At 42.3% G+C, this 21,889-nt stretch overlaps 1 protein-coding gene across 1 annotated transcript in view; it reads right to left on the bottom strand.

The window, feature by feature from the left end:
• The window catches only part of ACTL6A (actin like 6A), a 126,440-nt gene that overhangs the window by 82,704 nt on the left and 21,847 nt on the right, over positions 1-21,889 (bottom strand). Inside the window, exons 2-5 of the mRNA XM_078665363.1 lie at positions 18,276-18,352; positions 17,967-18,141; positions 14,310-14,410; positions 9,209-9,306 (exon numbers count right to left, since the gene is read on the bottom strand). Coding sequence (XP_078521489.1) covers positions 9,209-9,306; positions 14,310-14,410; positions 17,967-18,141; positions 18,276-18,352 — 451 coding nt within the window. The remainder of the gene's footprint in view (positions 1-9,208; positions 9,307-14,309; positions 14,411-17,966; positions 18,142-18,275; positions 18,353-21,889) is intronic.

Raw genomic sequence — 21,889 nt, 5'->3', positions numbered from 1 at the left:
CTGGTTCTTTGCGCCTCAAGCTGGAAATGTGCATTTCTTTTGGCTATTTCTATGGTTTTATGATGTTCTGAGGAGGTTATTGATCAGTCCAGGGAATTAGAAAAACACTGTATAATCAATTGGCTTCAACCTTTTATAAACAGGGAATTTCCTTTTGGGATGTGTAAGCTCAACATTACTATGGTCACATACTGGTGGTTGCAACATACCTGTAACATGTCCTGGCAGTGGTTTTACTTGTCCCTTAGTTTAGTGCTATCTACTAATACTTCACTGTGTCAGATTGAATGTCATGGAAGCTATAGATTACTTTGTGGTGGCACTTTCTTGGTGTTAGTGACGTCAGAAATGTAATTGTGCCATTACTATTTAGTTGTATGGTTCCCTTTTATGGTAATTAAGGAAACCACAATTTGTATTTATCCCTAAAGGGCATTCTTTGATGAGATCAGTATCTCACTCATCAGTAGTAGTACAGTACCCTGTTGTTGAAGAAATGGCTAATGTAGCCTCTGCTCGTATTTCCGCGTCACAGTCTGTCGTAAAGAAGACCTCACCACCCACTTCTGCATCAAAACAGTTGAGGCATGATCCTCCCTCTTCTGACATGCCGTCACCGCCTATTTCCTTGGAGCTGCTACTGGAGGAGACTCTGGCTTTGCGTCCTTTTGTAGAGGAAACGAATAGCAAAATGCCGCTTCTGGACGATAAGTGGCCTTCAATGGAGAATAGAGTATCTGTGATGGAGCGGCAACTTTTAGATGTCTAGGGCGAGACTCAGAGGATTAACTCTTTGGAAAAGGCGGTGTACAGGCTACAACAACACACTGAAGATTTGGAGAACCGGAAAAGGAGGAATAATCTACGCATTTATGATCTGCCTGAAGCTTTGGAAGGGGATTATCCGGTCTATTTTTTCTCCTCCTTCCTATCAAAGTTGCTGGACCAATCCTCCTCAACCTCGCTCAATATTCAGAGTGCCCACAGACTTGGTCCTCGCTCATCATGGTCTACATCTCTGGTAAAGCCTAACGGTGTCATCATCCCCTTTTTTAAATTTACTGACTTGCTGTTGGTTATTTCTGCAGCTAGGGCTAGCACCAAGTGTCTTGACTGGCATAAACGGTGTTCCTGTCTCAGGATGTCTTCAACGCCACTGCAGCTAGAAGAAAGACGTTTCTTCATCTTCGGGCTCCTCTTCTTTCTCTTGGAGCCAGATATAGCCTCTTTCATCCTTGCATTTTCAAGGTGACTTTCCAAAATAATACTGTGTTGTTTGAAAATCCAGCGGAATTTAAGAAGTGTATACATTCTCATACTTTGAGCAATATGAATACTGCTGGTCCTTCCAATGGTTGATCGATTTATATTTGCTTGTAACTATTGAGTTCTTTAAAGATATTGAATTGTAGTTCTATTTTGTGATTCTTCAATATATCTGTTTGTCAGACGATAATTCTTCGAATGTTTCATTATATTTGATATTTCTTATGTTGTTCTCTTTTGTGTCCTTGCAGGTTCGTCCATTCTACTTAGCTTGTTTGGTACGTTTTCCTCAATGTTTTATCTTTTCGACCCTGGTGTGGCTCAGACTCCCTCACCTCGAGCATGTCATCCCCTCTTGTGTCGTCACCACCCCAGTGTTATTTAGTTTTGGTATGTCTTTTCAGTCGTCCTTTATGGCTTTTCTATTTCCCTTTTCTGCTTCCTTTCATCCTTTCCCTTCCTCCTCTCCTTCTTGTTTTTGCTCTGCAGTTATCTTTTTCTTTCTTGTACTATATATTAAAATCTTCTGTCCTAATCTTCCCTCTCAATGTACCTTTTTTCTACTTTCTGGCTTTGTCTTTTGCTCTTCCTATACTCCTTCAATACTGTCAGATCCATTGTTTTTATGTCTATGTTTATTTTCTTGCATTCAGAGTTGTTACATGGAATGTAAAAGGTTTTATTAATCCTATAAAGAGGCAGAGAATTCTTTCACATTTAGCCTCTTATAATCCTGACTTCGTTGTATTACAAGAATCTCATTTATCAGAAGCTGAGGCTCTTAGGCTCAAATGGAACTGGTTTGGTTTTGTTTTGTTCTTGTTTCTCCTACAACTACAAAGATGAATGGTGTCATCTTATGTCACAAAAAATTGAAATGTTCTGTTTTACAAGAAATAGACGCAAATGGATTTTAGTTTAACCATTAATAATTATGTCTTTTTAACTGTTGTTAATATTTGTGGTCCGACCCAACTAGATTATACTTTCTGGCTGTCTATTACAAATAAATGTATGCAACACAAAGATTATTTTTGTATCCTTGGAGGCAATTGTAACCAGGTTATGGACCCCTTTATTGAACGCAAATCCCAGGTACGCTTCATTCCCCATAAAACCGATAAACAGTTTCATACCACAATTACACCGACACATCTTGTAGATCCCTGGAGATTATGTAACCCAGATCAAACAGAATTTTCTTTTTTCTCCCCTCCACATGGCTCTCTGTCCCGACTGGATTACATCTTCCTAGTCCAGCCTTTAGCTCAAAATCTTATTTCATCTTCGATCGAACCAGCTTTAATTTCAGATCATGCTCCGGTGATTGCTGATTTTGATTTGCTTGGTTCGCAGCCCAAATCTTCTTAACTATTTTCTTTTACAGATCCAGCTTTTTCATCTTCCTTCGCTTCCTCTGAAGAAGAATTATTTTATTTGAATGAAGGTCCATCTAAATCCCCCGCTTTGGTATGGGACACCTTTAAAGCCAGGGCCCAAGGATTCATTATTGATTTTGTAGCCTGGAAAAAGAAACGCACCCCAATTTAACATAAGGCTTTCTTAAACAATATCAAGCGCTTAGAACATCAATTTTACACTTCCTCATCTAATTCTACCTTGCACAAACTTGTTCGCGCTAAGCTAGAGTTTAACAAGATTTCTACTGACAATGCCTCATCTATTCTACTTCGTAGCAGTGCCCGATAATATGGAGGCCGCAATAAAGTTGGATCACTCTTAGCTAATTACCTCAAATCTAGTTAAAAGAGAGGACGCTGATAGACTATCCATTCAGCAGATGGGAAACATCTTTTCAAAGATCAAGAAATCCTCAATGAATTTACAACATTTTATAATAATGTATATACTTCAGAAGCGCCTGAATCAAATTCTCTTATTGATTCTTATCTAAGCAATATTCCATCTCCTTCATCCGCTGATCTTGATTTTAATTCCCTAGATTTGGATATTTTGCTCCAAGAAATTACTAGTTCTCTTAACTCCCTAAAGAAAAATAAATCCCCTGGTCCGGATGGTTTCTCAGTGGAATTTTACTTACATGTTTCAAACTGTCTACTCCCCAAAATCTTTAATCGCTTTCCAACACTTCTGTACTACTGGCAAGGCGAGTTGTACTTTCTTAGAAGCCTCTATTTGTCTCATTCACACAGAAGGTAAGGATCCTAAACCCTGCAAAAACGATTGCCCTATATCCTTGATAAATATGGACTGTAACATTTATGCTAAATTATTGGCTTTACGTCTTGAATCACTATTACCCCATCTAATTGGTCCAGAACAATGTGGTTTTGTTAAGGGCAGAATAATCTCCGACAATGCTCAGTTATTTTTCAATGTTTTAAATAAGTCATCTACTCTATCTTATTCTCTGGCTGCGATATCTATTGATGCAGAAAAAGCTTTCGATAGAGTTGAATGGTCTTCTATATTTAAGACACTCCGTTGGCATGGTTTTGGGCCTAAATTCATCTCCATGGTTTCTTTACTTTATACTGCACCTACTGCTTCCACTATAGTTAATGGTCTTGTTTCAAATCGATTCTCACTTCATCGTGGTGCCGGCAGGGTTGCCCTCTATCTCCTCTTCTTTTTATTTCATTCCCTAGAACCCTTTCTGGCTTGCATCCGTCATAACACTTCTATTTATGTTTTTTTATACGGAGATCAACACTTGAAGCTCTCTGCTTACACGGATATCTTACTTTTTATATCTAACCCAGAAATTTCTATCTCTCCATTATTACAAGAATTCTCAGACTTTTCGGTGGTATCAGGTTATAAAATCACCTCAGATAAAACAGATTCTTCCCGTAACCAACTTTTGTTCTAAACATCATTTTGATCCAACTGGATTCCATTGGAATCGTTCTAAAATTAAATACCTAGGGCTATGGTTCACCAACTCTATTCAATCAAAATAAATATGAAAGAAATTCTCGATCGGATCTCCAAACTACTCTCCTCCTCGAATCCTCTTTTTGTTTCCTTGTGGGTCGCCAAGATTCTCTCAAGATGATGATCACTCCTATTATGTTATATATTCTCTCAATGATTCCAGTCCACATTCCATCTATCTATTTAAAAAAAACTTGACTCCCTACTTTCCAAATTTCTGTGGAACAATAAAAAATCCAGCATCTCTTCATCCCATCTTAGAAAACTAAAATCCACCAGAGGAGTGAAATTGCCACATTTTAGACTATATCATAAAGCCTTTTGTCTAAAACAAGCTTCTTACTGGCTTCGAGCCAACATGTCCTCTTTCACCCTTTTATGGGTAAGTATTGAACGCCGTCTTTGTTCCCCTTTCCCTTTCCTGGAGGTTCTGGTTTCATGGCCAAAACCCATCTCACATCTCTTCCATTATTTAAACACACTTGCTCATTGTTAAGACCTTACTGTCAACCAAAGAGAATGTCTAGAAACACGTTCCCTGCATTCTCCTCTTTGGCATAATAGTACTCTCATCATTAATAATGGACCTTTATTTTGGAGGTCCTGGAGATCTAAAGGGATCATATGGGTTCAGGACATATTTGATGGCATTTCTCCTTGTTCGTTTCCCCAGTTCCAAACTAATTGTAAATGTCCCCACTTGTTTTTGCATAAGTTATGGAAGCTCTTTTGGAAGCCTTTTATTCCCTTCCTTCTGAATTTTTTTTGTCTACCCAAGATCCGCGTCGTAGAATTTTGTCAGTTTCCAAAAGGGCCTCTCTCATTTATAAATTTCTCAACTCCACTGTCTTGGAGCGATCTAACACTAAGATAGAGCACGCCTGGGAGGCAGATTTTTGGTTGTGAATGGAGCAATGAATGTTGGAGCAAGTTGTGGATCAGATCGTTAAAAATATCTAGATCTGCATCTACTACTCAATCTATGTTTTTTCTATATCACAGACTTTATTTCACTCCCATTTCCATTGCCAATTTTAAACATTCCAATAATAAAACGTGCTGTCTTGTGATCATCCCTTGGCTGACCTCTATCACCTCCTCTTTTCATGCCCTCCTAGAGCTTCTTTTTGGTTACAAATGTGGCCTCCGATCTTGAATATTTTTAATCTAAATATTCCCTTATCGAATGCCCTCCTGTTTATGGGAAGTTTATCAGAGTCAATTGGGATATTATCTCATGAACGTGGGTTGTTTGACCTCATGTTAGCTTTTCAACAAATTACACTCAACTGGAAATGTTCAAACAAGCTCACAGTCAAATCTTAGTGGAATACTGTATGCCATTATCATAGATTGGACACGGCTTTTGCCTCCTGTTGTGACCCACAGATAAATAGAGATCTATTTTGGTTACCCCAGTTTATTTAAATAAACTCCATTTCTCAGATTTCTAGTAACCGATCAGAAAACTTTCAACATCCATGAATTTCTTTCTTTGCCTTCTTTCGCCTGTTTAATACCACTCATATTGTAAACTTTCTGTGGAAAATATGTTAATTGTATCCTCTTTTATTCTAATGAGTATTTATTGATAGTTTATCTTCAATTGTAGAGCATATTTTAACTTTCCCCTCCCCTTTCCTCCCCTTTTTCTTTTCGTATGTAAACCCTAAAATTGAAAACAGCTTTCTGATATGTTTTATGGCATGCTTTTTATTACATAAGTTTGTTAATCTTAAATATTGTTACATCTTGCCCATGTTGTATGAACAATGCATTAATAAAGCTTCTAAACTTAAAAAAAGAGTAAGAGGGGGAAGGTTTTACATAAAAGCTAGAAGAAGGCATTAAAATACTATGATAGTTTAATGTTGATGAGAAAGGAGACAAGCATTTGCAATGCAATAGGTCTCGCATTATTTAAGTTTAAGCTACTAGTACTGTAAATGGCAATGTTTTTATTTATTTATGCGCTATTTTAATTTTCTTTGCATAAAAAGGCGAATGCGCAGCATAAGAATATTCATTCTATGTTAAGCCAAGTGATGGAACACACATGGCTATAACCCGATCTATGCAAACCGAGACCTCGATGCTCATAGATTAGACATTCAGGATTCTAGGCGCAATGTTTTACTTGCGGTTACTTTCACTTTAAACCCTTGATTTGTTTCTTGGATATTTGATTGATATTACATAATTCTAGCGACATTCCAAAGTCCACCAATAAAAGCAGTTGTCGACTAATAGATAAACATTACAAAGAGCAGCTTTTTAAAATTCCCAATCTTGCAGATGAGCGCATTTTTAAAAAGGCTATTTGAAGACAAAAAAACGTTGGCACAAAATAATGCGCACTTACCCACAGAGATTCGTCACTCGTTTCCATTCAATTTACTGAAGGCGACATTCTACCGAACACTTTACTGCACCGTTCTGCATAATCTTTTCAACAACCATATCCAACTAAGTATATTTTCATTGATTGATGAGGTGTGCATAGAGGGCGTAGCTACAGCCGGGTATATGGGTTAGCATGTGCCCTGTGCAAAAACTCACCGCCGCAGCCCGGCTCGAACAGGAAGCCAGGCAACCTGTGTTGGGACGGGGGCGGGGCCGCAAAAAGACAGGAAGCAGACGGGAGCCTACCCCGCGCTCCTGTGCCCGTCAGCCGGAAGATTGCCGGAAGATTTGCGTGTCAGCTAGCGGGGCTCCTGTGCTCGTGGAGAGCCCCGCCTGCTGCTGAGGATGACCCGCTGCCTGCCGCTGCCTGCCGAAGGAGAGAGGGAAGGAGAGAGGGACACACGAAAAGAACTCGGTGAGTGGGGTGTGAGGGGGGGAGGGGACATGTGCGCGCGCGTGTGTGTGTCTGTGTGTGTGCGTGTGTGCCTGTGCGTGCGCGTGTGTCTGTGTGTGTGTATGTATGCATGCATGCGTGCGTAAAAAAATCCGATGACTGGTGGGGGGGTTGCAAAGTGAAAGTAAGCAGCGCGTGTGTATGTGCGCATGCGTGAGTGCTGTGTATGCGTGTGCCTGTGATGTGCGCATGCGTGAATGTTGGTGCGCGTGCAAGCAGCTGAATCCAGCCGGGGAGAAGCGCGTGACAGTTTTTTGTCCGTCATTCCCCCGTGTCAGCTCGCTATAAGTCTCCGACCCTGGACGCATCCTTCGGATGCGAATTCCAGGGCGAGACCTAAAAAGGGGAAATAGTGTCTATCTTCTGCACTACTTAACAGTTATCATATTAGCAAAAAATAGGACAGTTGCTTATAGTCTCACAATTATGGTTTCATGTGCATACACCTCCTCCCCCCCCCCCCCCCCAAAAAAGATACTGATCTATAGTCAATGGAGCTTCGCCTTCACCTTTCCAATTACTTTTCTGGATCCTATTCAGGGTAGTCTTTTCGCAGAGTAGGAATAGAATTAAATTGCACAGGACCTTTATTGGCTCACTTATTCAGTGTTAGGAATGTTTTCAAGGACTGTGTTTCTTCTGTACTGCATTAAGTTCATGTCAAATTTATTGGAGATTTGCAGTATCTCTAGTTCTCACTGTTTTGCCAGTTCTTAAACCAGCACTTGCGTTTCTATTTACCCACTGCCTTAGGGTCATTGGCCAGGGTCGGAATATTCATGTTAGTTTAAGTTTAGTTTGCGTAAAAATTATAACTTTGAGTTTCTTTCATGCTCACATCAGAAGAGTAGAATGACAGGGCTGGGCATAGCACTATAGTGGATTCCTCTATTGATGATTGCCCTCCACCATTTCCTTACCACCAAAAATACAATGTTCTTTGAGAACAGGGTCAATGAAGTGTGAACGCCATGATTTTTATTTTTTACTGGCTTCATATCTTTGGTGAATAGTTTCTCCGAGCAGTCTTACGGAACTCTCTGTGGGGCCGCAGGTTCCACTCCATAATGTATACTCAAGCAGGTAAATATTTGGGGGGTCCCTCCAAGAGTATTTTTATCACAGGGACCATATTTCGATTTGTCATAGGCAATCCCTCACTTTTGCCAGTTTTCCAGTTTGTTCATGAAAAAAATCTCTTAACTTCACAACTGGGAGACATGGGTATCTGAGCAGCCTGTACACAGTTCTGCTGTGCAAGGAAGCAAGGCACCAAGTTGAAAGGTAATGTTGAACCACTATTCTCAGGTCTTCCCAGATTTCTGTGTCCCCCACTGTTCAAATTCAGCAAGCAAGGGATTCACATCTCATTTACCGTCACCATATTCACAAAGACAAAAATTGCCAGCAGAAATCAACCTCCCCCTTCTACTCATTTCCTACTGCTCTTTCTTGATGCAGTTTGAGAACATTACCTTGCATTCTTGCAAGGTGTTTAGATTTCGACAATAGTGGCCATATTTTACGTAATTTTCCTGGTATCCTGGTTGTGCAAATACGAATTGAATTTGGTGCAATTCAAGGAAAGCGCTTGATGGTGCTCGACACTGGACCACCTCCGAGAGCATTTCCCAGGAACGTTTTGTCCATGGTTTGTACAGGCGGTAATCTTTGCTGAAGCTGTTCACTTGCATGTTGGGTTAAGTGAAATCTTGGTTGTTGACATCGTGGCCAACTTGCTGTTTTCACACAGTGTATGGGCTAAGTTCTAAGAGTATTCTAGTCACATCCATATCTAAATCTAGAGGGTGTGTGCTCTCAGTAAAAGGCAATTACAAGTAAACCCCTAAAGAATATACACTGGTAGTTTCAGTTCTCTAAAGCATTCCCAGACTGACAACACTCTGCATTTGACTCTGCAAAAGACCACATGCCTGCTCCTTATGTTGAACATCCGATAAGTGCATCAGTTTCCTTAACAATTATGACCTCAGATCATTCACCTTAAGGTGGCTTGTAAGTTTTACAGTAGTAACTTTGTCAAAAGTGTTCAGCTTCACAGGTCTTAAATTCTTTTTTTGTAAGCACAATAGAGATTTGCCACGGTCATAGCACGTTAAATCAGAAAGTCATGTATGGAAACGTGCAAGAACCAGTAAAGGATACGCTGTAAGTACTGCTGTTTTGCACAAAAAGAATGCTGGGATATTGTAATGCTCGAACATTAGCTCTGTCAGCTTTTCCCGCTTTGCTCGGGTATTCCACTGTCAAAAGAAAAACAAATGCACTTATTACACTAATTTCAAAGATCTGATGATATTGTTAAAAAATGCTAACTTGGAATAAATTAAACAAAACAACAAAAGTTCTACAAATGTATTCATCATTGTAGTGCAGACAGTGAACCAAGAAACAGGCAACAGGTTACACTTTATAAACAACAACCAACAAAGTACTGCACATTAGTGAAAAGGTATGACAAAATAGGAAACCAGTCCTATCCTTCACTAGGCAGACTATACGATTGTGATCTTATGGGTTTTCAATCCCTATGAAACTTTTCCAGAACTAGTGAATGAAATCTTCCAGGTCACACGGCCTCCTTTTTCACTAATGTACCTTAGTCCTGTGTCAAGAAGCAACGTGAATCTCACGTTGAAAAACCAAAACCGTGAGGGGTAGACTGAGTCCATTCTCAGCCACTCGTCTTTGTGCTGGAATTTGGTCAGAGTAATTACCAGAGGATGAGATTATTTCAAACATTCCACCCACTATTTTTTTTTAATTTTCCCATGTCACATGCCCAACGCGGGCCGGATATGTCAGGATTATGGTTCCCTGCTTACTTTGCCCTAGGACACTCTAGCTGCACCCAAAAGTGCAGAAGCAGGTTTTTGGTTACTTGAGTTGCTGTCTAGAGAGTGCCCAGGTTGGCAGTTAAGGTTAACCAGGAAGTTATGGCTTAACTGTTGCTAACGAAGCAGGACCAAGTATGTTCTACATATGGTCGTCGGTCTCTGTCTTGACTGGCATGGTGAGCAAAAAAATAAAACAAGCATTTACAATGCAATAGGTCTCACAGCACTAAAGTTTGAGTTATTGGCATTGTGTATGACAATGCGTTGCATAAAATGTTTAGCAAACTTTGAATTGGTGAGCAGCGAGAGTGTGTGCAAGAGTATGCTGTTGCTCACAGCTGTTATTCACACAGCTCTGATGATGCACCTCACGCACGGGGCTGACGCAGTTATTATTCACACAGCTCTGATGATGCACCTCAGCACGGGGCTGGCGCAGTTATTATTCACACAGCTCTGATGATGAACCTCAGCACGGGGCTGCCGGCAGTTATTATTCACACAGCCCTGATGATGCACCTCAGGCACGGGGCTCACAGCTGTTATTATTCACACAGCTCTTATGATGCACCTCAGCACGGGGCTCACAGCTGTTATTATTCACAGCTCTGATGATGCACCTCAGGCACGGGGCTCACAGCTGTTATTATTCACACAGCTCTTATGATGCACCTCAGGCACAGGGCTGACGCAGTTATTATTCACACAGCTCTGATGATGCACCTCAGGCACGGGGCTGCCGGCAGTTATTATTCACACAGCCCTGATGATGCACCTCAGGCACGGGGCTCACAGCTGTTATTATTCACACAGCTCTTATGATGCACCTCAGGCACAGGGCTGATGCAGTTATTCACACAGCTCTGATGATGCACCTCAGCACGGGGCTCACAGCTGTTATTATTCACAGCTCTGATGATGCACCTCAGGCACGGGGCTCACAGCTGTTATTATTCACACAGCTCTTATGATGCACCTCAGGCACAGGGCTGACGCAGTTATTATTCACACAGCTCTGATGATGCACCTCAGGCACGGGGCTCACAGCTGTTATTCACACAGCTCTGATGATGCACCTCAGGCACGGGCTCACAGCTGTTATTATTCACACAGCTCTGATGATGCACCTTACGCAAGGGGCTGACGCAGTTATTATTCACACAGCGCTGATGATGCACCTTACGCACGGGCTCACAGCTGTTATTATTCACACAGCTCTGATGATGCACCTTACGCACGGGCTCACAGCTGTTATTATTCACACAGCTCTGATGATGCACCTCAGGCACAGGCTCACAGCTGTTATTATTCACACAGCTCTGATGATGCACCTCACGCACGGGGCTGACGCAGTTATTTTTCACACAGCTCTGATCTTCACACATACAAATCAGATGCAGCAATAGTCACAGTTATACAAAACAGACATAGCCTGGGAAGCAGCTGCATCCGTTTTCCTGTCAAACACAACACAGGCACCGGGAGTACAAGCTTCACTCACACACAGACACAAGTGCAACCTACAGAGCTCCAGCGCACTCTTGCACCCCAAAACGGCTACAGCAAGGGCAAGAGAAATGCAATCTGCCCTCAAGCAAATGCAACAAACAGTGACTACGCTGCAACAGTGCCCGGCTTCCTCTCACACACAGAAGGGGCAGAGCATGTGCAGCAGTGGCGCAAGCTTCACTTGCTAATAATACAGGTGCGCATCATGTCAGTCAGCATTAGTCCAAGATTCACCAGGACAGACAGAATATTTATAACACACGCAACAACGGTACAAAGTCGCCTCACACGCAGAACACATTTATTGCACCCAGAAGCAGTGAAACTTCCGATGCGCGTGTGACAATGACAGCAGTTGCACCAGATTCTTCAAAAACGCAGACAAGCTTCCCTCACGCACTAGACTAGCGTGGGCAACAGAAGCAATGCAAGCACCATTCATGGGGTAAGAGAAGCATGGATACCCGCACAGCACACGGACAGAGCAGATATTTTAACTCCGTATATATATATATATATATATATATAAAGTTGCTGCGGTGCGTAGAGTTGTGCTAATTGTTAAGTTGTGTTATCTGCAGACTCAAAATGGTTTCAAGGGAAACCCCAGTTCAAGCCCAGTTAGCCCTGCCAGGCTCGATTTCTCTGTGGTTTGTCTGTTTTTCTGCTAAAGCCAGCAGTCACTTCCGAAACCAACTTCGTCGCCGCTTTCCTGCAACAGCAGTCTCCTGCCCGACGGTTTCCGTGGGAGTGGATTTGGGGCGGGGGAGAGCCGCTGTCTAACTCACTCCCAGGCTCACCTCTCCTCAGGTGTTCTTCCGAATGAGGTCCAAGTTTGCGCCTGCGCCCCCAGCTCTCCAAAAACAAGACGTGTACGCGCACTAACAGAAACGAAACCTATCGTGGGGACTTCCGTCTTGTGAAGCTCGCGCCCACTGAGTGCCTGGCCAGAGGAGCAGCGGTGACGCGTGGCTCCCATGCCCGAGGGAGAGCCCCGCGGAGGCTGCAGATGTCCGGACTGGCGGTAAGTGGGCCTTAGTTGTAGGGGGGCGGCTTGGGGGGGTCTTGGTGCGTGTGTGTGTGTGTGTGTGTGTGTGTGTGCGTGGTTGTGCGTGTAAGTGTGCGACGGCGGGGGGTGTCTCTGTATGTGTGCGTGCGTGTATGTGCGCTTGTGTGTGTGTCTCTGTGTGTGCGCATGCATGCAGGGGGAGGTGTGGGTGGGTGTGTTGGAGCTTCCCAGGAGACAGGAGATGGCCACAGCGTGCGCGCGCGGCCCGCTCCAATCCCCGATTTTTGAATGCGCGTGGCCAGCTCTTGTCTCCTGGAAAGCTGAGTCGCTCATAATAGGTCTCTGGCGAGACAGCGCTTTCGCGCTGTAAACGCCACGAGACCTAAAAACACAATGGACTGAAATGCAGTCCCAAATAATTACTAGTGACAGAGATTATTTTGAATATTCCTTCTATCATTCTGTTTGTTTTTCTACAGAGCAAAGTGGTGCATAATGGTTCCAAACAAAGTGGCTCACAAACATACTGCTAGATAAGGTAAATTATACCCCTTTTAAATGTACAGACTCACACATGTCATGGCTTCCCTAATAAAGTCCTTCCAGGGGTGAGGACAAGGGACGAATTACAGGCCTGTCTAAGACTTTCCTACTATACAGCAATAACCAGCTATCCAAACAGAAAGGTGAAATAAGGGCAAACTTCAACTTTATGTAAAATCTGCAAGATTTTTCTTGTCAAGTTGATATTTCTCCATATTGGACAGGAGCCTCACCTAGCAATTGTCATCTATTTTATTAATCTTCCACAACTATGGGCCCGATTTAGAGTTTGGAGGATGGAGTAATAGACGATGATGTAAGGTCAGTCAGGGTGACAAAATAAACTACTCCGTTGCCCTCACGAACATCCCCTCCCTCTTTAGAGAGGACTGACAGCCTCGCAGACATTGCTTAACATTAGCAGGAACAGGAACCACTGTCACAGAGGTTCCTGTCAATGCCGTAAAGATTCGGTGGTCAGAACCACCAAACATAACAGCAGGCCGTCAAACGTTTATGAAGTTTTATCTTTTTCAAAAAGAAAGTTCCAAAGAAGAAATTTGCTATTGAAAAGTGAAAGACTAATGAACCCCATACACTGGGGGTTTCCTCCCATGGTAAATATTTACTGTAACCCACTTGAGGTTTTCCCTGGCTGTGATAAACGGGGAAAAGAAAGCTATCCGATAGACGACTCTAAATTGGGCGGACAGCAAAAATAAAAAAAAGCTATCTGAACATCCACTTTAAATTGGGCAGACAGTTTGATGGTTAACCTCTGATGGCCTGTATTCCATCGAGTTTCCACCAAAAGGAGGACGTCAGTCGGAAAGGGCTGATCTATTTGAGGGGTATATGATTGATCAGAAGTAAGAGCTCTCACATACCCAGATGGGTGTCATGCTTCATCATCAGGCAGCACCTCATTTGGACAGCGCAGCAATGCCCACCTGGCCCCTCAAGGGGGATCTCATTGCTGAAGACCTTTAAGAATAACTTGCCGTGATGAAGTGTGTAAAGTATGCAGATTGGTGAGAAGTGTGATCTAAAAATGACTAGGAGGAACCCTTGTATTTTTTTTTTTTAATATGCGAGTGCTACAGTCACACATAAAAACAAAGTGTGGCTGGATATGAAATAATGTCGCCATCGGTGGAGTATGTAGGCAACAGAGCACGAGTAGGCTATATCGACATACTGTTGGTATGCCTACCTGTAAATTGGGCAGGTGGGCTGTGAGTTTGGCAGAGAGGGTACTAAGTCTCCATTTAAATCAGCCCCTATTATTGCTTTACATGTTAACTACATAGTAGGTATCTTTACAACATTAATGACAAATTTATTTTACCGGTGCCTCTGACATCAGGACAGGATGTAAGCTTGCTTCAGATTTTACATGAGTTTTGTACGTATGGTCTAATATTGCTTGATAACTGTCCCAATCTTCAACTGAAAAGGAAAAAAGTACATTGTATAAACATTTTTATTTAAAACAAAAACTGCACATTTGTAAGGATATGCAACACAAAAGCAATATTACATACTGAAAGTACAGATTTAACTATATATAAACCGCGCCCAGTCTTCCCTTCATTATATGATCTTAGCAGCAAGCATGGTCGAGCTTTGTTGATTAAATACCATACACTGTTTAGTCGTCAAGCTTACCACTGCAAGTCACACTAAAGTAAGCTATACAACTCTATCGTCCTTCTAAGAATTTTAAAAGAAGTTGCAGCAGATAACTTTTGACGCTCAACACACTTATTAAGACGGTTCACCTAATGATTCCTACATCGAACAGGGAGGCAATTATCTCATAATAATGACCCCTTTTTCTGCACTACTGCAGACTAAACCTTGTCGTCCATTGGGTTCAATGTCATATTGGATCAACCACAATCACTGAAGAATTATTAATCCCCAGCAAGAGACAGCCACAACAGTAACAAGAGGCAACGGCTGGGTGTACCCTACTCAAAAACTAAGTAGATTTCCGGGGATATTAATCATGAGGTACCACGTTTGAGACTAACAATCTTGAAGGCTTGATATGTGTACAATTATGTTTCAGGTCCTACTAAATAGTATTGAATTGAAATGTATTTAATGACGATGCAAATTAACTCATGTTTTGCTTAAGGCACAGGATTTCTAGATATTTATGGACGGGTCTTTGTATTGAGGGTCTGAGATATTTTCCTGCATTCATCACATACAGCTCTGTTAAAACAATAGAAGGAAACCAATGTTTAATAGATCGAACAGTCTTAAAGAGAAAATTGCACTATTGTGTTCAGGATGCATGGAAAACGAAATTTAAATGGACAGCAATGCTACATCAGAGCTTGAAGATGCCCTTTGAATTGGAAGGCTCACACAAATTGGAGCACGGATGCAAGAATACCAGGAACACAAATGTAACTTAGTGCTATCAAAATGCCCTAGCGTCGCAGGTAGGATATTTTGTGATGTTATTTATCAGATGTAGCCGCTCAACTTTCCCATTGAGCATCTAAATCATTCTCTCCTCACCAGCCACAGTTAACAAGTGGCAAGTCTGGGTCAGTGTTTCATTCAACTACAAGAAGTCAAATCAGAAATCTAAGTGCCTGAAACTAATATTTATTTTCTGTTTATTTGCAGATTGTAGATCCTAGAATACTTGCCACTCCCACAAATGCTTTATCTTTGTTCTCAACCAGTGCTGTCATTTTTATAATTTTATATAAACAAAGCAATCTGGACAGTTTTGCACATATTTGTTTACATCACATAATCATGCTTCATCAGGCATATCGCAGTTGTATTGAATTTAGAGCTATAAATATTAAACATAAGACTTTAACATAGCATTGCCCCATCCCCGCATCATGACCTTATTTGATTAGTCTAAGTCCTCCTCCACCCCAACGGCACGTGGCGGCTCACAAATGTTGCCCCGAAACTTGTTCCAAGCCCCCCAGATTTTATCCCACTTCCCCGGGCAGCCACGATGGATGTAGACAGCTTTCTCTGCCACCATCGCCTCATCCATGTCTCTACACCATTTACTAAGCGTCGGCGATACTGCCGAACCCCACAGCATGGCGATGTTGCGTTTCGCTATCAAAATGCCCAACATTCCCATTTTTTTTTAAGCATAAACGATCTACACTGTCCTTTAGCTTAGGTTAACTGTCATTCTCTACCCAGCCTAAAATATAACTTCATCTGTCAAGAAAAGAAAGCCATTAATCAAACTCTACCATATATAGGTACTTTGTTTTACCCTCTGTATTGTTCATTACAACATATCAGTGACCAGAGTATACAACCTTCATCCAACATGGTCATTCAATTTAGTCAAGTCAGTCATTGCTCTTTCTTAAGCACCCTCTTTTCTCAAGGCCCTCCTTGCCCTATCTCACATTAAAGCCCTGCTGCTCCCAGTGTCAATGTTAATGTGGAAACAACGGGCATGATTGTAAAAAAAAGCTTTTATAGTAAAGGAAAAGAGGGTGGACTTTATTAATCAGTGCTCAAAGAGCTAAGTTGGTAAAGATCTAAATGAACTGAAATTACTCAGAAGGGGGGTTCAGTACATCAGGATTACAAAATGTCAGATAGCACTCTAAACAAGTCATGATTCTCTCTTGTCCCTTTAAAATGTTCACCCATCCCTCAAGCTTTCTGAATCTCATCCTTTTTGTGCCTTCTTTACACTCCACCCTTCCAAATGTACCTATCCCCTTCTTTGGGTGCCTTTTTCCCTCCACCTTATGGAGCCAAGATATTTATCATTCGATAATTGCTTGCAAACTCTAATTACAAGTGTAGAGGATATTTGTACAGTTGGTTGTGAAGCTGGTAATAGAACGAGTGGTAGGGTGACTGATTAAGGGGATTCATCTCAAGAGTCTAATAGAGGAATACACTCATGTATTTCACTTCTTACTCACAGTGGCACTTACTTAGTCCTGATCCATAGCATAGTGAGATTGTAAGGTCTGAAAAAAGGAGGAAGGGAGAGACTGTTCTGCACTCCCTCAACTCCCTGTGTTAGACTGGATGGGAGGCTAAAGCTTGAATTTCTAGATTTAAGAAGAAATTTAAACAATGACACTAGCACAAGAGCAGGTGCAAACATTAACAGCTAAAGATTTTTGCATAGATGCTATAAACACACATACCAGTATGGATAAAATGGACTGGGCTGCAACTTCGCTGTGCCTTCGGAATTGTGGCTGAAAAGGTAAGTTTTTTTCACACGCTTTGGTGTTGCCCCGCCATTCATGTTTATTGGGAATCAGTGGGTTACAGTCTGAATATTGTGAATGGGGGCAACATTGAGGCCTCAGGCAAGTGGTGCCTCCTGAAAGTTTGGGAGACAACGGACTTCACCTGTATTGACCGGATCTGATGACATTGGGACTAATGGTGGCCCTGCACAATACTGCGCAGAGGTGGAGTGCTGAGTCTGCCCCGCAATTGAATGAGTGGAAGAAGAATATGGATTGGTGTATGCTGGCAGAGCAGCTGATGTACAAGGGACAAGGCTGCCCTAAAAAATTGGCTAAAATTGGGGGGGGTGGAACGACTACCGGGGGGGGAACTGTGTGCTCCTACTATAAGTCCCTATTCTTTTGATATGTGCATATGGCGTCCTACCTCCAGGATCGTTCGCTGAATTGTTGTGCTTGTCTCTGTCAAGGGTTTGAGTAATGGAACCATGCAACTTTATGGTTTTATTATGCCGCTACAGTGTACAAAGGCTTTATGTCGTTTTGGGTTTCTTAGAAAACGTAATTAGGCAATATGGAAAAGTTGTTTCTCCCCAAAATCCATTCTAATTCGCTATTATTATTATCTCACTACCTTCAAAAGAAATGCTTTGCGGGGCTTTATGGTTTTTTTGGGTGAACCAGAAAATTCATCCGTACAATGCTTAAAGGGAAGAATTTCAATAGGCAATTCAGTTAACAAATTATATACAAGTAGCAATACATCTTTAAAGCCATCTTACTCATTCCATTCTTTAGGGGTGAGATGACCTCCATGTTCTCCCTCGGAACCCGAAGAGTATTTGTATCAATGAAGTACGTAGGCCCTCCTGGCTTGCTTTTGTCTCCATCTATTTCCATTTGAGTGCTTCCATCTTCCCTATCCAACACCACTCCAATTGCAGTGGGAAAGTCAACCTATAATGCAACATAAGGGAAAGTAAAACTTAAAAATACAAAAAGACTTCCAGGGCTGACAAGCTCCAACACCACCATGTTAAAATGAAAGTCAACTTAGCCTTAACATTTCATCAAAATAAATTACCTCTTACCTTTGGGCAGTCCTCCCCAGCATAGCCGGCTCGCACAGTGTAGGACCCAACATCAAACACCAAGGCCCCAACCTCATCTGAAAAAAATGAGTAGTAAAAAAGTGATTAAACCAATCTAACACAAGACAATTGTTCTCACATTAGAAAACTCCAAATAGAACCACAGGTGGTTCTAACTCATGGTAATACAAATAAAGTGAAGAAGCAAAAGAGTAAAACAAACAGCTGACACAAAGACTTATCCCATGTAACAGATACGTGCATAGGTGACACTCTGGCAAAATATGGTCTTGCACGACAAATAGCAACACTAGATTGAGGCTTAAACAATATGTGTCGGTATAAAGGTCTTCACAGTTCAGGTACCACTTTTTGCCCTCTATAGTTCAGAGTGAATCCCCCACAGAGACTAAATAAGGGTTTAATCTAGAGGTGTAACCTGGGAAAAGGAGATATGTTCAAGGCTTCAATGTGAAGAGTCGAGGTTTTAACAAGGAGTGGCAAAGCCAACAGGGCTGGCATTGACAAGATAGCAAGGTTTTATTTTTGAAAATATATGGAATAAGCCTTAAAAGTTTACAGGTACGTATTTTGTTATATACTGAGGGAGGAAACAGGAAGCAGGCACTAGGCCAGACTTAGAAATGAAAAAAGATGTGGGCTTCAAATATAGCCAGCAGCACTCTGTGTGGGTGCACATTTCATTCCCCAAAGCTTGGCCTTTAACATTGGCTGTAGATCATTTCATGCAGAAACACAAAATGTAGTATAAAATCTAGAGGGCACATGCGCTGCCGTAAACAATGAAAATCATGTTTGTTACAACTTAATAATCATGCCCACCAGATAGAAGTATTTTTTTTCTCAAAACTTAATTTGCATTTTCTTTTTTAAAGAATACAACACATACAATGCTTATTAGGCATATCCAGTTGCATATCTGCAGTTAGTTACAGCATATCTGAGAGTATTTGATCGGTGTCTATAGTATACATTACGTTTTTTATTTAGGAAATTCGTACATAAAAACAAATTTTATTCCTCACCGGTGTACCCCTTAAATCTAAGTCATCCAGTTGTTCCTACTGACCAGCCGTCCTGTACTAGTAACCCTTACGCGCTCATCTCTGTCATTTGTACGCTGAAGGTAATTTGTGAAAGGTTCCCAAATGGCATAGGGTCTAGAATTAGGTGGGAGCATGTGTTTGCATATGCCTTCCTGTGTGACTGGTAGACCCTGTTGATCCCTTAGTGGAGGTAGCTGGGAATATATAATGGGAGCTTGTGATCTTTTTGCGCTAGCGCGCCACACAATGTTGGTGAATGCTACAGTTGATCTTCTCTCTCCAGCTGTTCCCAGGAGCCCGGTTAGGGGGATGGGCGCCATATATACCCGTGTTCCACCACTAGGTGCGTCATAAACAGCAGGGGTTTAAACCAGTATGTGGCATAATGACCTTGTGCACTGAGGTAATAGAGTTCGGGATCTGGTGATTTAAATCCTCCCTGCGCAAACGGTAGCGTGAGAGTACTCCACTTAATCTGGGGTTGCTTCCCGCCTCACTCTAGTTTTATTAGCGGACTCTTAAGCCTTATAAAAAAAAGGCCGGCCTGGTGAGTAGGGGGTATTCATGCATAAATATAAGAATGTGGGCATGATGACCATCTTCATTAATTTGACTCGCCCAGCTAGCAATAGCGGCAGGGCAATCCATCTGGTTATAGATTCCCCTACTGTGTTCAGGATCTTACCATAGTTTGCCCTCATTAGTTCATCCTTATCTTTGACAATGTTAATTCCTAAATAACGGACCTCTGCATCGCACCATTGTAACGGGTATTCCATCGGAAAAGGGGCAGTGTTTCGAGTGAGGGGCACAATCTGCGATTTCCCCCAGTTTATGGTGATCCCAGAGTATGCACCAAACTCTACTATTTCGTGGATTATTTAATTCAGCCCAGATTCAGGGTCCCTTATATAAAGCGTTATATCATCTGCGTATAGCAATATAAATACAAGCCTCGTTGGATAGTCTAGTGCATATCTCGTGATGTTGCCGAAGCATTGCCGCCAGCGGCTCCATTGCAATCACAAACAGCAGGGGTGATAAGAGACACCCCTGCCATGTAGCTCTAGTTATGCTGAAAGCCAGAGTGCGCTCTCCATACAATAGCAATGTGGTGCAGGGTTTATGATGCAGCAATTTTATCCCTATTAGAAATCCTGGCGGAAACCCCATGTGCGTTAAAACTGCCAATAAATATTCCCATTCCGAGAGTCAAGCGCTTTGGTAGTGTCTACGAAGACCCCCACAGTTTTTTCATCCTGGACTATGTCATGCATGATGGAGAATATTGTCCGCAAATTATGGAAGGTGGACCTTCCGGGTATAAAGCATGCTTGATCTGGACAACTTAAATTTGACATCAAGAGTCAGGGTCTATTGGCCAAAACTTTGGCTAAGATTTCACGTCACAATTGATCAGGGACAACAGCCTATAGGAATCTGTGCAGTCTGGAGATTTGCTAGGCTATGAAAGCGAGACTATCAGGGCCTCTCTCATGGTTGGTGGTAGTATCCACATCTACCTGCTTCCTCGTACATATGTTTCAGAAATGGTGCAAGCATGTGGGAGAGGTGTGGCGCCGCGGCCAGGGCGACTGACGCTGGAATCTGGGGACCACGGTTCGATCCCCGGCTCCGGCGGCAGGTTAGCCCAGCACCATGTGACTCTGGGCAATAGCTCGCTTAATCTTCCCGACGGCCCCCCAGCGCCTAGAGACCCTTACGGGTGATTGTGCGCTTTACAAATGTGGACTTTACTTTACGTATGCCTTGTAGAACTCAATTGTGAGGCCATACAGCCCCAGAGCTTTTCCGTTCCCTATTTGCATTATTGCAACTCTTATTTCCTTCACAGTTGTGTCGGCTGCGAGAAATTCCCGTTGCCATTTATTTAGCCAGGCCAGCTCTATTTGCTCCAGATATAGCCCCGTTTCAGCTTGCCTTGCTTGTTGAGTATAACGCTTTATAGTGCATGGTGATTATATATATCACCTATAGCAGAGGTGTCCCTATGCACCTCGCCTTCCTTATCGGGTATGGTCAGCACATAGTTCACAGCTTTAGGTGGTCTATGGTCTCAGCTAGCACTTTGCCAGGTCATTCCCCTTCCCCATACCTCCTTGCAGTATGATATTTACCTAGAAATAGGCCCCCCTGCTCTGCCTCAGCCTGGTATTCCGTCAGCAGCTCTCTTATGTTTGCCAGTGCGGAGCTCATGTTTGTTGTTCGTGCTTTAGCTTCCTGTTCTTTAAGTTTAAGTTCTAAGCGGTTAAGAGGTGTTCTGATGTCTCTAAGGATCCCCCTACTTTGGCAATACATAACCTTCAATGCTTACCAAACAGTAGCTAATGAGGGTACGTAGTCTGTATCGATTCTTAGGAATTCTTCTAATGCTTCCTCTAATTCTGCCCTGAACGCTGTATCCAATAACGCTGTGGCTTGCAATCGCCAGGTCCTGGGTTGGTTCAGAATACCTGGGGGGTTCCGCTGCATGTATACTGGGGAATGATCAGAGTAAGTGCGCGCTAAATGACATGTGGAAAGACT

This window comes from Lissotriton helveticus, chromosome 11, assembly GCF_964261635.1.
Source record: "Lissotriton helveticus chromosome 11, aLisHel1.1, whole genome shotgun sequence".
Lineage (NCBI taxonomy): Eukaryota > Metazoa > Chordata > Amphibia > Caudata > Salamandridae > Lissotriton > Lissotriton helveticus.
The sequence above is the reverse complement of the archived record's forward strand: the minus strand, read 5'-3'. Positions and strand labels throughout refer to the sequence as shown.